The sequence below is a fragment of the Canis aureus genome, chromosome 8 (genome assembly GCF_053574225.1).
Source record: "Canis aureus isolate CA01 chromosome 8, VMU_Caureus_v.1.0, whole genome shotgun sequence".
Lineage (NCBI taxonomy): Eukaryota > Metazoa > Chordata > Mammalia > Carnivora > Canidae > Canis > Canis aureus.
The window spans coordinates 57589507-57607178 of record NC_135618.1 but is presented as its reverse complement, the minus strand read 5'-3'; the positions used below and the strand labels follow the sequence as shown (position 1 = coordinate 57607178).

The following is a 17672-nucleotide window of genomic DNA, read 5'->3' as shown; positions in this document are numbered from 1 at the left end:
TGAGACAGAAGGAACCAAAGAGGTTGCAAAATATCACTTTTTCCATGAGTTATGGGAAAGAACACGCACCACTCTTTTCTTTATACCATTTATTGCAGTTTTGTTTGTTTGTGTATCATCCCAAGGCTGTTCCTGTGATCTCAGAGACAAACTGGTGACAAAAGCTCAGACTTTAAAAACATGTACATTTAGGGGAAAATATCCTTTATTACAGAGACACTGGTGTCATAAAGTTGCAAGCAAAGATGGGTCAGAGGTGGATCTACCAAGGGGATAGAGGCTTCTTGAAATTGTTTAGGGGGAGAAGACCAAATCCCTCCATCCAGGACAGAGCTGGGGAGGGCTGCCGTGGCCTGCTCCAGCTTTGCCTCTGTGGACCCTCTGTAGAGGTTAGCAGGACCTGAAATCATTGGCTCTCAGCCTTTTGAGAACCACAACTGGTCATATTCCTAATCTGGCTCCAGTCTAATCCTACAATTCCAGCTCATCTCATTCCTCTTTCCCTAAAACATTTATGTTTCTTCTACATAGGGAGAGGTTAAAAAAAAAAGGTTACAAATGTTCAAAAACCTTAATGTCAACTATTCTCTTAAGTTGAGGTTTAAGAATGGAAAGTGTTAACTCAATGAGGGATCCCTGGGTGGCGCAGCGGTTTGGCGCCTGCCTTTGGCCCAGGGCGCAATCCTGGAGACCCAGGATCAAATCCCACGTTGATGGTGCATGGAGCCTGCTTCTCCCTCTGCCTGTGTCTCTGCCTCTCTCTCTCTCTAGTTGTGACTATCATAAATAAAAATAAAATAAAATAAAAAAAAATTAACTCAATGAGCTCTGTGTCCCATCCAGTCCTACAGATATGACCATGACAGGGATGCATGGGTTCACTCAAAGCCAGAAAGATACTGTGGTGGAGAGCCTTCTGATCCCCAAACACAATAGACTATTCTAGCTCAAGTCTACTCATGGCCACCTGGATGACCTCCCAACTGGTCTTTATGCTTCTACTTCAAAATCCTCCTTTTCCAATGGTCCAGAAAGATTAATGGGATCTGAGCTATTCAAACTGATTTTTCCTGGGCTGAGAGACAAGATTATGAAAATACCGTGAAAGTCATGTTTATTGGGATAACTCAGAGCAGGCTGTCCTGGCACCGGTCTCTCCTCGCCATCCCCAGTGCAGCAACCTGCCTTGTGGTTTCACTTGTTACATTACTGTGGAATTTGGGGAATGTCCCTCAAATTCCCAAACCTCCGGAGTCCCCAGCTATAAAATACAGGGATAAGACTTGATTGTATCCCTGGCCTAGATGACAAGTCGACAACATCATCTAATCCAATCTAAGATGTGTTTTCATTTGAACTATTACTGACTTTGGCACATTTTCAGAAAAGTTGGATTTCTCTTGGTTTGGGGTTTCCTACTTGATCTATGAATCAACAAGTGGCTGACAGCTTAAAGAAGGTCATCCTTTGACCTTGGTCTGAAGACGATGCTAAGGAAGCTATAGGCGGTGGGGAGTGAGGGCTGTGTCTGGAAGAATTTATGTTCCTTATTAAGTGGCTTGGCTATGGTCAGCCTGCCTTCTGAGAAAAGATGATCCTTGATAGCAAAGTCCTTCATACACACTTCTTTCCCCCCACCAAATCCCTATAGCCTTCTTAATACAATCTTATATTTTTCATCTTTGTTGCTGTCTACCTCTTTGTGTTTTAGTGTAAATCTGGAGCATGAGAATAGTCTTATGATCTGGGATGAGGGAAAATGCTGCTGGGTGTGGTTTTTAATGCTGTAAGTATACAATGATCCTTCTTTACCCCTGGTCAGTTATCCCCTACCTCAATGTCAGGTTTCCATAGCACCCTGGGCATCCTCTCTCATAATAGCATAAACCTTCTTCACATGTATTTCTTTTGTGTCCATCTTCCCACTAGTTGGGAACACTGTCAAAGTAGCTTCTCTATCTCTTTCAATAGCCACATAGTCATAAATATATATATATAATAAAAGCCAGAATGAAACAGGATTGACTCTACAGCAGTACTATATTCATTCCTGTATCCAGGGACACTAGAGACTCTTGTCCAGCTTCCATCAGTGGAATCACATCTCCTATTATTTCCTTGGCCTTTATTTCCTGCCTGGATGACAAACGACATACTATGATTACTTTGTCACATATGATATTTTCACAATAAAAAAAAGTGATTTCATGTGTCTCGTATCTGAAAATGACACATCCTCATTCCCTTGAGAAGGTCATCATATGAACTCATCTCTCCCCATGCCAATTTGTTACACAAAAGCCTGAGGGTGGGTCCCCCAATCCAGCTTTATTTCCAGAAACATTTGAGAACAAGCACCTGCCCTGGTTTTCCACCTTCTTTGTCTTCCATGTAAATTTTCAGAAGTCAGAGCTCCAGGCATAGAATTCATAGCCTGGAGGCTTGAAAACCTGGCTCCCATTTTCATCTCAAGATGTTTGGTCCTGTATGGAGGAGACTTGGTGCCCTATTGTATCTAAAAGAACTTTGAGTGTGAAGCAAAGGAAAGGCCACAGTGAGGAGAACTTGTCTGTGTTCTGAGGGGGAGGAGATAGGCCTGACCAGTAAAGAGAATTTTTGCTTTTGGATGTCTGAAATCCAGCAAGTCCTGCGCTACAGAGGGCTTTCTTTCTGGCCTTAGCTTGGAGCAAAATCAGTGCTAGCTCATATTCTCTTAGCATTCTCATAATTGTCCAGTCTGAGTGAAGACATAATCTTGGAACATTACAAAGGTATGTTGTTAGAAAGGGGTATTGAAAACCCCCTCCCTTCTCTTCTTCCTCCTTCTTCGACTTCACCATCATCACCATCATCACCATCACCATCATACCATCACCATCATCAACATTATCACCATCATCATACTATCATCACCATCATCATCACCATCACAATCATCATCACCATCATCATGACTATCCTTTGTGTTATCTAGTTCTTCATTCTTTCCAAATACCCTCCATCTATTAATTAATTTTGACCATCACAGAAGCCCTGAGTGGTAGGTGGGGTAGGGGTTAAATATACTCATTTTAGAGATATGAATACTAAGGCTGAGATGGCCAATGACACTTGTCCAAGACACAGAGAGAGGCAAGGACAGAATGCAGCCACCTCTCTTCTGACAGCAATGAGGCAGAAGTTTTCTTTAGGGAATAAGGGGGGCCGAGGGTGATCAGATGGGAAGGATCAGGGAAGGTAAGAAATTGGATGAAACCGAAGTCATGGTTTTCATATACCGTCAAAAGGAAGATAAATGGGGCTGCTGAATGCTTTTGCTATTATTGCTGTTGTGTTTTAAGCTGGTAGGTCTAAGTGGCAAGACCAAGGCTTTCGTATGTTTCAGGTACAGAATAACACTGGCAAGAAGCAATGAATATGGAAGCAATGACAGCTGCACTATTGGGAGGGATGAATTCTCCTTTTCTCATCTCTGAACCACATGCAACAGTCTTTCCAGAGCTGTGAATCATCCATTCAAGGGAAAAGGGGGGAATAGAAAATTAAATATAATTTATGCTTTGCTAATTGAAATCAAATACAAAATTCAATCTCCCGTGAGTTGCAATGCTCACATTTAAATAGGGCGGAAGTATTATTAACCTGACTCTATTTTAGCAAGTTGACTTAGCTTTTCTGGATAGGAAATAATTCCTTTGTCAAGTTTCCCCACTGAGGAAGGGGACATGGCTTACTGGCTCACTCCCAGAGTCACAGGGATCAAGCTAGAGTAGACACTGCAGAAAATAGAACTTAAACATGTCAGGTTTGCATTTCTTTTCCAAACCATGAGCTTTCAACCATATCGCCAAATAGACCCTTAAGCTAAAAGCCCTCAAGCTCTCAAGGCTTTGGCCTCTGCCTGATTTGTCTAGAGATTTTAAGCCAGCTGTTATACGCAACAGTGTATACATACTTTAAGTGGGGGGAGGTTCCCCACTTCTATTTTCCAGATGAGAATGGCCTATTAACCATAGGCTCACCCTATTAAAAATGGATTTGCTTGTCGTATTTACTCGAGGACACATAATTGCTAGGTTTCTTTTTAAACGGCACTTAAGGTATGGATGTTCTGACTTTATGGGGACACAGAGATAGCCAGGGAGATGGAAGGTGGGAAGTAATTGTAATTGAGGAGCTGAATCAATGGATGTCCACCCAGGTTAGAAGATATGAGGGTAAGTGAGGTAAGAAGGTGTAATGGGCCTTCTTAGCTGGTCTTTGCTGGTAGAAAAAAAAATATTCCTTAAAACCTTCTTACATCCAGATGCTCCTTTGACGATGTTGTGAGATCATTCCTTACCTAGTTGCCACTGAACTCAAAAAAAGAAAGAGAGAGAGAGGGAGAGAGAGAGAATGCTTGTCCCACTAGCTGTTCTCAATCCCAGCTCCCCTAAGAATATTTTTGAAAGGACAGGTGCCTGCACTCCACCCTAGAGCTCTGGAGTCCACAAGAAGTCTGCACTGATGTTCAGGAAGCTGTAGCCTGAAAAACCCCACAGCCACCTGCAGTGGGTAGCGAGACCCACTCTTGGCTCTGCTTATACAAGGCCCACACAGGCCAGGCCACAAAACGCCGTTCTAAACCAGCATGCATTTCTTCCTTCAAAGAGATGGGTTTGTATATGCGTGTATTTATCTGTATCTTTTTTCACTTTGGTGGTGAAGGTGTATGGGTTGCCTTCAGTTCAAAAATTGCTTTCTTATCTGGCAAAAAAAAAAATTATTTGTAAGGTTGTTTCTGAGTCTAGTGTATCAGTCCATTTCTTGCCAGGATTAGTTAAGATAAAGAAAGCTGCACTCTTTACAGAGTCCCTTCCTTTGTGCTATTTCAAGAATTATCTGGCCCTGCAGACGCAATTCCCAGGAAGATTCTCTAATCTGGGACTTTCTTGCCACCCCAGAGAAGGGGTCCTCCCAGAATTCCAGGGTAGGGGTGGTGTTGGAGATGACCAATATAAACACACCATCAAAGCCCATCAATCAGGTTGCATTAAGCTTTATAACAACACAGTTTTCATTTAGCGGGAAGAAATGAGTTTAATAACAAGTGAACAGACTTAGCTCCCCCCCACCACTCATACACATTTCCAAATTTATTAGAACAGTTCCTGGTTTGGGAGATCTGTGACCAAGTGCTTGACGTCAAATGCGGCATTTTAATCAAATCAAAGTAATGGGAAGAGACACTTCGTTCAGCAGCCCTTGAAGGGGGTGTCTGCAGACAGCCCTTGCCCTTTCCTGTATCCATAGATTGGATCTGACGACCTGCCATAGATGGAGTTGGCATTCTGTCACTGCCCCAGTGTGCCATGTCTGAGTAGAGTAAATGAAACATCAGATGACCATGAGGGAGAATCGATGGGCAAACAGAAGAATGTTGACTGATCCCGTTTGCTGTGTTGCTCAGGATTACTTAGAATGGAAGACATGCCAACTATCTGGTCCTTATCCCTCTGGGGAACCTCAGGGACAGAGCCTACCCCGAAAGCATTCCTTGGAACCATGGTGGGAAGGGTCTTCACGTATGGAAACCTCCCACCCAAAGATCTGGCCTTCTTTTTTCACCCCCAGAAATAACATTTATCTTTACCAACCAGGGCTTGGAACTCAAAGGCAATCACTCACACAGCTCCAAGAACAGCCATGTAGGCCTGATTCTATTATGAGGGCCTATGCTAAGCTTCACCACAGCCCGGGACCCTCCTTAGAGGGCTCTTGGAAAGAATGCCTTTTCCAAGGGTGTCAGTTTTTTGTTTGTTTGTTGTTGTTTTTTCTGGTGAGGAACGTGCATGCCTCTGCCTTCATAAGGTAAGGAGGGAGGAAGTCAAAGGGTCGTGGAGTGAGACCTGGAAGGAGAAGGCTAGAGACACTTTAGAGAAAGGACCTGGCTCCCTAGGAGTCCTGGAGCACTCAGCCACAAGTAGCATTCTGGAGAGATGCCAAAGCAAAGATTTGTACAGCAGAGGGCTGTGCCAGATACAGGGCTAGGACTCAGGTTTCTGAAGTGGCCAAAGTAGACCTTCCTTTTTTTTTTTTTTTTTTTTTTATCACTTAAAGAAACATTCCTGGCACTGTCTCTGACCTTGACAGCTCTTTATCCTGTCTTTAGACTCTATTAATTAGCAGAAGACAAGAATTAGCAGTGGCTCCTGGTGGCCATCTGGTCAACCAGATGCTGCTGCCCAGACAAACCCAGTGACTCCACAAGGATGCCATGGGATCCATCCCTTTGTTCAAGCCTACAGTGTTAGAAGTGTTCCTGACTGGACAAAGGGGGGGATCTACTTGGCATTCCAGTGAGGCAAGACCCCGCTGAGGGGATTCAGGACTCAGGTAAGGAGCCTCTTTAGCTATTCACTAGCCTTCCCTCATCTTCTCTAACTTCATTTGTCACCCTCTTCCCGTTCCCACTGGAAGTCTTGACCAGTCATTTGGTAAAACATCATGTTGAAGGGTTTGTAGAATTTCTGCAGTCTGTGTATCACATCTGGGTCGATGCGAGGATGAGTCCGACCTTTGCTCTTGCCTAAGCATCTTGGGGCACTGCTATCTTCTGGCTTCTTTAAACAAGGGAACCCCTTGGTTTTGTTGAAATAGAAATGTTTTTCAGTCACAACACGCTTGAGGCCTAGAAAATCCTGTACTTTGGCCATTTCCCCAGCAGGGTCCACTATGAGTCGCTCACCACTGACAAAGAGGATTTGGGAGAGGGGGAAATACTGGAGCCAGTTTTCCAGGTGCAGAGCATAGATCCCTATTCGAATGGCACTCCAGGAGGCGTCGATCAGCCCTAGGGTCCGGTTTTTGAAAGCCAGCACCTCAAAGGTGGGGATCTCGGGTTTCTTTGACAGCGTCTGGGTGTAGTCAGAGATGGCCCTGGTCACGGGGTTCCTCACCACCACGATCAATTTGATGTCCTTGGCCATGGCGTGGATGCGCTGGGGAGCCTCGTTTGTCACAAAGTAACTTGGTGTCTTCTCCATGGTTACCTGCCCGTCCAGAGTCTTAGGCATCACATTTCTAGAAGAGGGAGGGAAAGGAAAGAGAGTGGTCATTCCTCTCCAGAACTATTACAACTGTTCGCACAAAATGTGTGACCTAAAGAGTCTCGTGCGGAACTACAAAATAAAATTCATTGATGAATCCTAGGAATTCTTGGTAACTCTTACGTCCCACTGTGGTTGTGATTATAGCATTATCAGGAAAGGCAGCATAAGGCTTCTGCATTCTTTCTTGGGAATCTCATACAACGTGGGTTTAAATTGCTGCCCTATCGCTTACCAGTTATGTTCAACTGAGATATATCCTTAATTTCTCTATGTATGAGTTTTTGTGTAATCTCTGAAACAGAGGTAACGACAGCACTTAACTTCGCACTATAGTTATACGGATTAAGGGAGATAACACTTGTAAAGCATTTAGCACAGAATCTGGCATGTGCAAGAGCTTAATAAATCAAGGATATCACCATTGTCATAGCAGCTTTTGGAAAATGTTTGAGGGCACCAAGAACTCAAAGATTATCTAGACCGCGGGTTGGCCAACTACTCCCTGGATCTCCTGTTTTGTATGGCTTGCTGCTAAGACTGATTTTTAATCTCTAAACGGTTGGGAAAAAACCCAACATAATAATAATAATAACATTTTGTGATGCATGAAAATTACATGAAATTCAAATTTCAGTGCCCATAAATAAACTTTCACTGGAACACAGCCATCCTCCTTCCTTGATGTACTGTCCATGGCTGCTTTTGCACTACAACAGCAGATCTGAGTAGCTGCAACCGGGACTGTATGACACACAAAGCCAAAGCATATTCACTCTCTGGCCCTTTAGGAAAATGTTTGCTGAGCCTTGACTTACTCTAAAGGTATCCCTGGGCAAATGAGGAAATGAAGCCCAAAGACAGGGAACCAGATGGGCTTCTTAACCTTAACAAGTTCAATCACATCCTCTTGTTATCCTCCTTTGTAAAATCCTAAAGCTCACCTCAAGTTCAAGTTCAGAATAAGATGCCATACACGGTGTGAATGCACCTAGCCTGGGGTCTGGTTCTATAAATGGAGCTCTTCTTTATTTAGCTCCCAAGGTTGCCCAGTGAGCCAGTGGTAGATCCCACATCACATCTCTCGGTTTCCTTCACTAGGATGCACCTGCAAACCCACCCCTCCATCCGTGTTCTCCTTCAGAGTGGCCTCGTCACATTCGGGAGTTTCAAGACACTAAAGGAGTTTTGAGGCTATTTGTTCCCCAATCCCAATGTGGCAGGCCTATCCATGATAAAAGAGGCTCAGGATCCTATTATACAGTCAATTTGCTATAGGCATATGTAGACCAAAGTTAATTGACGATAAACCTGTTATACCTGTTGGTACAGCAGGCCATCTGCCACCATGTGCTCCATTAAATCTATTCACTTCTGAGCCCTGCATCGAAGTGGTACATTTAGGATTACACAAGACCTCTTTGTTGTGATGACATGCTTTTAAATGTCTCAGCTAATAAAACTTAATACAGACAAAGATCCCTTAGCTTCCCCTACCATAATTAAATTTATTTACTATCGCGTGTGTGGAGAAAGAACGACTTTTCTTTTATCTCTAATTCACATGCTCCGTCAATAATTAATTGCTACTGGGTTTTGAGCTTTCTTGGCAAGCACTTTTATTAGGCAAGAGGAATTTGCCCAGTCGAGAGCTTCACAAAGAGTCAGATGTTGTTAGAGCATAAATGGCTGGACCGCAAGAAGTTTTCAGATCAAAGCAATACCCAGTCATACTCATGCTCATCTTGGACTGCATATTCTCCAAAGTATTTTGAACATCTTTATGTGCCTGTTTGGCTCTCACCAGATTTAACTGTCTTGTGCGGAGGGCAGGGCTCGGGAATGCAAAGCCTTTGGGAGTCAGGTATGTGGGACTGACTACCTCCGTCGCTGTGAAGTTGATAAAACTTGAATTTACTCTGAAGTTCTGAAGCCATCTAGGAAGCATACTGAAACCCACACTGAACCCCTAGTTTTTCATCTCAAAAAATAGGGCTAATCAGAGTCTCCCCTCCTTCTGGGGTTATAATGAAGATCAAATATGATAATGCAGGTAAATCACTTAGAATAGTACTCGGTGAGTTCCAGAATCTTTAACTCTTACACCAGGTCTACAAGGCCATTAGCATGGCAATTCTTAGAGAAAAGCCAGGAAAAAATACTATTTCACCACATGGCAAAGCTGAAAAACAGAATGAAGGAATGGGTCTAGGGGTAAAGGATACTCCCATTTGAGCAATACCACCAACCACACTTCCTGACCTGGAGGCTGGCGACGGATGAGGGGAGCGACTTAGTTCAGCCTGAGTTTAAGGAACATGCTGACGTCCTACCTACTATGAGGAGAGAGAACTTCTCATAGTATGAAACTCATGTCGCATTATGAAAATATTAAATATCGATGCAAATGATTACCTGAAGACAGATATTTTTACATGGCTCTATGCAGATTTTTCATCCTTTGGATATACTGTTGCATGTTTATTTCTTGGTCTCCCCCACCCCCACCCCCACCCCCTCACCTCAGAGCACCTGCCAGATTTTTCTTCTCGTTTGTTCTCTGCCATTCATTTCTCAGACCTCAGTCTTTGTCTTTCCAGTAGGCTCCTTTCAAATTCATCTTCTTCACTTTGGGCTAATTGCTAAGGTGGGCAACAATCCTGAGTGTTTGTGAAGCCTCTGGGATGAAATGGTACCCAACCTCCAAGCCACTGTGTGCCCGGCTCTGTGCTCAGTGCCAAAGAGAATGAGAGAAGAGGTGCTGAAGAAGGCAGTGAGGAGCAGAGGAGCCTACATGGCTTTGATTTTGTGACTGATGAATTGAAACGTGTAATTTAGGGAGAGTTCCAGCATTTGGGCATACCCGGTGAGACCATCTCAATGAGCCAAGATACAAGTGTGTGGTATGAGCTTCTTGTGCCACGAAGAAGACATGCAGTAACTGCTCAGCCTCTATGAAGCCCCTTCCAAAACTGCTTCTAACTAGTTTCATTCATTCATTCATTCATGTATTCCTTTTCATTCCGGAGTCCTTGCTAACTAGCTGTACCAGAGAGCTTAGAATACTGTCATAGTGTTTTGTTCCCAAGCCCTTCGTGGCTGATCTCAGTTCCTGGAAGCTGAGGGCCATGTTTTATTCACCTTCGTATCCCTAGAATCTTTTTTTAAAGATTCTATTTATTTATTCATGAGACATACAGAGAGAGGCAGAGACACAGGCAGAGGGAGATGCAGGCTCCCTGCAGGGGCATAATGTGGGACTCGATCTCAGGACCCCGGGATCATGCCCTGAGCTGAAGGCAACCACTGAGTATCCCCAGAATCTAACACAGTGCCTGCCGCATACGGTAGCGGCCCCCTGTCAGTGGTTGTTGGAGGAATCCATGGATGGCATACAGACGAAAGCGTGATCCCTGCACGTGAGGAGAACTGGGGCACTTGGAGGGCACGGCCCCTCTAAGTAGGTTTTCCACGCTCGGAGGTTCGGCGCATGTGAGTTCCATGCTGTCCCTGTCTGAAAGACCATGCACTTCAGTGCGGACCATATGGTGAGAAAACACCGCATCTGGGCTTGGAACAGCTCGTTAACAGTATCTAGGGTGCTCAGAGCAGCCGTGACACCAACGTCAACACACAGTCCTGAAGCGAGAAGCATTCTGCAAGATCGATCACACATCTGCTCTCAGCCCCAAATGTTTATGAGCCACCATCCAATGCGCTCACCGCTCCCCAAACTCTCGCTGGGGTGGGGGTGCTCTGTGGAGCACAAGCCCCGTGTGAGCGCAGGTCAGCGCCCGGGGTCCTCATGGGAGGCACTGCCAACAAAGTCACCATGCACCGTTCACTGAGTGCTCGCTCCGGGCTGCGCTTTGTGGTCTGAGTCCCAATTCTGATGCCGGACCCGCTTCTCTAAGCACTTTCGAGACACTGGACTCTCCAGCCTTGTTGATTAATAAGCACACAGACTTCAGACTTCCTGAGTTTGGATCCAGTTATTAGCTGTATGACCCTGGGCAAATTATTTAACTTAGGTAATCTGTATCTCAGTCTCATTATCTGGAAAATGGACAATGGACTAAACAGATCAATCTCAGTGGGACTTTATGAAGAAGGAGTAAGTTAATATCAAAAAGCATCCCTTATATAGAGAAGGTTCTCGATGTATTGGCTGTTTGTGCTTAAAGAACTCTCTTTAAGAACTCCCCTTCCACTTCTTCCAGAAGAAGTTGTATCTTCTTAAGAAGATACAATTTAGAAGATACAACATCTTCTTACGAAGATACAACTGCTATCCCCATCCTAGAGGTCAGGAAACTGAGGCCCGGTGAAATCGATTCATTTGCCCAAAGTCACAAAAGTGGCCTTGAAATCCCATCCCAGGTCTGTCTGTCATCACAGCTGGCGCCCAAGCTCTTTTTGTTGCTGCCTGACAAGGCTGAATAGAACTACAGAGGCTCGGCAAGGTCACAGGACTGGCCCAAGGTCACTCCGCTAGTGGGTGGCAAAGCTGAATGTTAAAATGAGACTCATTATGTTATGTTGTAAAGGTGGGCTGTCACTGACTTACCACAGGGAGTTACAGAAACCCAGGCCAGAATCCCCAGAAATTCTTGCCAGATCAAGCTACATCGTTCAATTTGTGATATCTCTCTCCGGGGCCTCCTCAATTGAAGCAAATGGATACCATCATGAACGCCGAGGGAGAAAGCAATCACCCGTGTTAGATATAAAGTGCCCATTCTCTCTGGAAGGGTCAGTGGCAGAGCTTGCCTTTGGCTTGCCTGAATTGGAGGTATGTGGGCAGCTCACATTTTCCCAAATGCATTTTTCCAGTGGAACAAATGGTGCATAAATTAGCAATATTTTCTGAGCCCTCCCGATGAACTGTAACCCAAGAGAATGGTGGTTAGAGCAAGGGCATGAGGTAGGGCCACTTCCTCCGCATTGAGGGGAGAACTCACTTAGAAAGTCAATTGAGCACCTGCTGCTTGCCAAGCCCTGGAACAAGGCAGTTCCCCACGTTCTCCTGGCTGGAGAAGCTCACAAATACTGGAGGATTCACTGCTCTGTTATAAAGATGTGCCAGTGGAAAGCCGGAGCGACCATGAACCCTGTCCAAGGACAGAGGCAGGACTTGCCCTGCTCCATTCTTTTGGAAATTCATTGGGGCTTTGAAGACCAAACTCAGGAATCCTGGAACCTCTGGAGGCGGAGAGTCAAACCATTTGAAAACTCCCAGTCTGATATAAAGACCCAAGAAAAGCAGCGTGCCCCGGGGCCCTATGACTATCAGCCTAATTGCAGTGGAGACAGCAGGGATCTTGAGTTACAGCTCAGACTTAACAACTAACTTGCTGAATGAATTGAGGGCAGGGATCTTTTTCTCTCTGGACCTGCACAATGAAAGGGCTGTGTTAATATTAATCCTCTCATTAATCCCATCAAGTATTTATCAGTGCTGGTTATGCACCAGGTGTTGGGTATATCTTGATGATCCAGCATGCCTGGGACCTGCCCTCTGTGGATGGACTCTAAGTCCTTTTTGAAGGAAAGGTCTGAATGGCTCATGGGTGTGATCTGTGGTTCAGAGGGGATATACCTGTCGTGGGCAGATGATCCCCGACCTGTCTCAGCTGCATCCTGCATGTCCCCAGGAAGAAGGTGGAGAAGGGAAGGTGTGGGCAGGAGAGAGGGAGGAAGGAGGAAGAGAAGTAGCAAGAATGAAGGAGATCAGAAGGGAGGGGAGAAAGAAAGACAAGAAGAAAGGAAGGGGGGACAAAGGAGGAGGAAAGAGGGAAGAAGGAAGTGGGCTTTGGAGATACACAAAGAATTTAACTGGAAAAAAAAAGTGAGGAAAGCATTGCGGTTTTATTTATTTAAAAAAAAAGATTTTATTTATTCATGAGAGACACACAGAGGCAGAGACATGGGCAGAGGGAGAAGCAGGCTCCCTGCGGAACTTGATCCCAGGACCCCTGGATCAGGACCTGAGGCGAAGGCAGATGCTCAACCACTGAGCATTGCAGTTTTAAATGACACATGGCCACGGTGGGGGAGAAAAGAGTGAACCCAGGTCTTCAGCATTTTGGTTGTTTTAAAGTTTGTGCCAGGCAGGTACAGCTATTTTAGGATTATTAGGTTTAGGATGGTCTTTGTCAGAGACACATCATGAAGGGGGTAGAAGCATCAGCTTTATTGAAGTAGATGAACCGCATAGATACTCCTTATTCCCCATGTTCTCCATGGACCAATTGGGGCTCAGAGAAGCTACAGGCCTTGACTAGATCATACAGCCCCTATATGGCAGTCCTCTCTGTGGGACTTGAAACCCAGCAGAGCCTGTGGTCCTCACCATTCCTCAGGATGACACCACTCTTCAAGAGGGAGGTCCAGAGTGGAGCTAGAACCTAAGGAGCGGATAAGATATTGACCTCCGGTAGAGAAATGAGGGTCCAGAGAGAGATGTGGCATCACAGTTGATAAGGTCTTAAGATTTGGTGGGACGTGGGTAGGATTAGAAAGAGCAGTATTTAGGAACTTCCTCCTAATGTTTTGGATATTCCCAAGGTCGGAAAAGTGGGGCCATTCGCTAAGCTTGAGGGCCTTGGGAGTGGAGTTATGAGACTCAGAGCAGATGGAGCTGGATGATATATTAATAATTTATGGATTACAGTGACCTATAGAGAAATTATCCTGTGTTTGGTTTTTTCCCTGGGAGACTCATCTGGAAGAAAAGGCAGGGAATTCATCATGACCCTCACCCCCTACCCCAACCACCACCATCATACATCCCTTGGCCCTTGAGTTTCAAGAAAGGTTTTTATTCTAATACAAATTAAACTTGACTTGAAGCCCACAAGACGAGTTTGAACAGAGGTCCTCTACTGATCATTATTCAGAGCCACCTCTGACACCTTTTGCAGAGCACCCCAGGGTCCTAGGGGATACATTTTTGAAGATGTCATCACAAATGAATAAGGTGAGGGTTTAGGATATCTGTGGAGGCCAGGAAGCAGAAAGCGGAAGTGAGGAAATATGAGAACATATTCGAGTCTGAGAGAAGAATCATTCGGGAAAGTGATGCTCCTTACTTCCTTCTGAGGACTGCCAAGTGTCGCGAGCCACATGGGGTGGCATCTATCTCAAAAGGTCAGAAGTTAATGGCACCACATATATACTAAGTCCTTTTGTGGCCAGAGACAGAATACAAGACAAAAACAGAAAAAAGGAAGACCCCCCCCCCCCCGCCTTCAGGCCATTTCCAGTTCTACAGTAGGCTGACTCACAGCTTTTTAGAGGTTGTTCTTGCTCTTCCAAATGAGTACAATGAGGACTTCACAGTTTTCTGTTTTTTTTTTGTTGTTGTTGTTTTTGTTGTTTTTTTAAATCAACCCAATGGTGTTTTTCACTCCCTGAGTAGTCAGGAGCCGGTCACATGGAATATTAAGATCCCTACATGAATGTTCTTGGATCAGGCCCCAAGGAGAAACTGGCTTGGCAGATTCAGGGCTCGCAGCACCTTCTCTGGAGCTCAGAAGACAACTAGGTATTCTAGGGGTGGCCCAACTGCCCCTGGAGGGTGGAGTAATGCGTCGGTCACAGAGGGTTGAATGTCTTCCCTCGCGTGCCTTAATGGATTTCCATACTGATCTCTTATCCTACAGATGTTTCCCTTTACTGGATCTAAGTTTTGGAGCCAACTTATCCAATAATTATAAATGTATTACTTTACATATCAGAGCTAGATACAATCAGCGTCTCTTCACTGGAGAAAGCCAAGATGACTATGCTGAAACAAGCAGTAGCCCAAAAGAAAACTAGCCATTCATGTGTTCATTCATTTGCCAATACAGTGTGCCAGGCACTTGCTAGAATCAAGAGATAAAACCAAGAGCAAGATCTTGTCCGGGGGAAGTTTGCTTTTTTTTTTTTTTTTTTTTTTTTTGAAATGTAAGACTCGTTTAAGAAGTCCACCCTTGTCTCTGAGAATTCATTGAAGTGCATGAGTTTCAGTTTGGGAGTCACAGGACTCTGGCTTCCACCATCACTTCGAAGAAGGTGATGCGAAGTGCACGCTCATCCTGACCAAGGTGTGTGGCCAAGTGTTTCAGTTGAGGGTTCTCTCTCCAAACCACACTCGGCTTTGAGCAAACTCACCGCGTGCCTTTGATCCCTAGTTCCATCTTCGTGGACTGTGGATAACATCTCTTATTCATTCACAAGAAAAGGTATCAGGCATCCTTGTCCAGGGCACCGGTACCTCTCCCTTCTTACTGCCAGTGTCATGTAGCACAGGGTAGGTGCGAACAAATCTGTTTGTTGAGTGAGTGAAGGACAACGGCCCTGTCCAAATTCTGAATCTGTTGGACCACGGTAGGCTGCTCATATATGCACCCCTACATAAATGGGGACAGTGAGTCACACCTCTCCAATAGGTGTTGCTACAATCCACTCTTAGAGCACCAAAGAGCTTCAGTGGGGCACATATTTCAGTGGATTACTAGAACTTTTTTTCTCCTTGGCCACGTTGAGGTGCGCAAAGCACTTGGAAAGCCTCACTTTACACCAACTGTAGGCATCGCTTCTATTTCTCCCTGTTGTCTCTGACTTTTCCAGAGCCATCACTCATCTTTAGCATCAACAGACCACCATATGACAGGAGGGAACTTGTTCATATGGTTTGATCTAGAAAACACATATGGACAGAAAGTAACCACGAATTCGATAATCCTTTAAAATGAATTCAGGTTGCCCCGGGTGTGAGTGTGTGTGTGTGTGTGTGTGTGTGTGTTTATATGAGATTTTTATTGATTTAAGTTTCTGCTCCATGCATGGCATCTGCAGCGACACGGAAGTCCTTTGTAACAATTCTCAAGCCCGCAGGTTGGCAGCATGGTTCTCAAATCTAAACCATGGTCCGCCTATAACCTCAGCTTTCACCAGCGCCCTTTACCCACAGCTGTCCCTCCAACTCTTTCTCTTTTGTTATTGGACCATCTCGCCCCAGAGGTTTGAAGACAAGACGCTCTGTGACTTTGAATCGGTGAGATTCTGGAGCACATGGAACCCGCCCCAACTGGGGTTTCCACGCAGAGCGTATACCTGTCTGATACTTTATTCATACACGTTCAAAGAGTGCCCTGCCCCACTGCAGATCCTCACATGCCAACCTCTACTAGCTGTTTTTTTTTTTAATTTTTATTTATTTATGATAGTCACAGAGAGAGAGAGAGGGGCAGAGACACAGGCAGAGGGAGAAGCAGGCTCCATGCACCGGGAGCCTGATGTGGGATTCAATCCCGGGTCTCCAGGATCGCGCCCTGGGCCAAAGGCAGGCGCCAAACCGCTGCGCCACCCAGGGATCCCTCTACTAGCTGTTTTATTGTGTTTTCTTTCCTCGGGCTCAGCGTTTCAAAGGGCAGGTGCCACAATTAAATGATGATTACGGAGGTGTCAGCGTGTCTGCACTGGTGTCTCGTGCTCACGATTTAACAGACGGTGCCAGGCCAGGGGTCCTCTCGGGAAGGCTGCTTTCCAAGTCTCTCAGCCTCCCCCTGTGCTCCCAGCTGTGTCAGCTCGTCCCCGCCTCTGGGACACCGCCAGCCCCCCTCCCTCTCACCGGCATCCTGCTGCCAATCCGAGCCCCGCTTGCTCCCGCCGTGTACCCCCGAGGCACATCTAAGCCCTGCAGGCTCTGTGTGGCCACCGCAACCCTGGCCTCCGAGTGGCAAAGACACTGCTCTGTACGAAGGTGATGACTCAAGTGCCAGGTTTTTCACTCCCATCTTGCCTTTTCTTGGACCACCCCTTGCTTTGTGCCACCTGCTTCTCAAGATGCTCACCAGGCCCGCTGGTGGAGGTCCCAGCGTCACCTGCTTGCCTAGGGCATTCCTTGATTGACCATTTGTGGCCATGCCTCCTGAGCCTGGTGCTCTGCCCAAAAGGTAGTGTTCCCCAAGCTGCTGGCGGTGGCTACAGCTGCTGCCTGTGCCTAGGAGCCTGGTGCTGCCACCCACACTCTAACGGACTTCGGAAAACCTCAAATTCCTCACTCTATACAGTGGAGATCACAAGCAAGACCAGTAGCAGAGCATGTTTTGTGACAATTAAAAGGGTTGGTACTGGGGCGCCTGGGTGGCTCAGTCGGGTAAGCATCTGCCTTCAGCTCAGGTCATGGTCTCAGGGTCCTGGGATGGAGCAACGCATCAGGCTCCCTGCTCAGTGGGGAGTCTGCTTCTCTCTCCCCCTCTTCCTCTGTCCCTCCCTCTGCTTGTGCCCCCTCTCTCTGTCAAATAAATAAATAAAATCTTAAAAGAAAAAAAAAGTTCTGGTACTTTTGAGGCTTCTGTAGACTTGAATGTCTGCATCCCTCCCAAATTCGCATACTAATTCCTAAGACCCAATGGGATGGTATTTGGGAGGTGATTAGTAATGAGGGTGAAGCTCTCATGAATGGGATTAGGGCCCTTTTATTTATTTAATTATCTTTAAAAGATCTAATTAATTTATTTGAAAGCCAGTGAGAGAGCATGAGTGGGGAGAGGGAGAGAGGGAGGGAGAGACTCCCAAGCGGACTCTCCACTG

At 45.7% G+C, this 17672-nt stretch overlaps 1 protein-coding gene and 1 long non-coding RNA gene across 4 annotated transcripts in view; both read right to left on the bottom strand.

The window, feature by feature from the left end:
• LOC144319235 (uncharacterized) overlaps positions 1–17672 on the bottom strand; it is an 824173-nt gene that overhangs the window by 81930 nt on the left and 724571 nt on the right. The gene's annotated exons all lie outside the window — the stretch shown is intronic.
• HS3ST4 (heparan sulfate-glucosamine 3-sulfotransferase 4) overlaps positions 5023–17672 on the bottom strand; it is a 400053-nt gene continuing 387403 nt past the window's right edge. Inside the window, exon 2 of the mRNA XM_077907089.1 lies at positions 5023–7062. Coding sequence (XP_077763215.1) covers positions 6426–7062 — 637 coding nt within the window. The 3' untranslated portion in view covers positions 5023–6425. The remainder of the gene's footprint in view (positions 7063–17672) is intronic.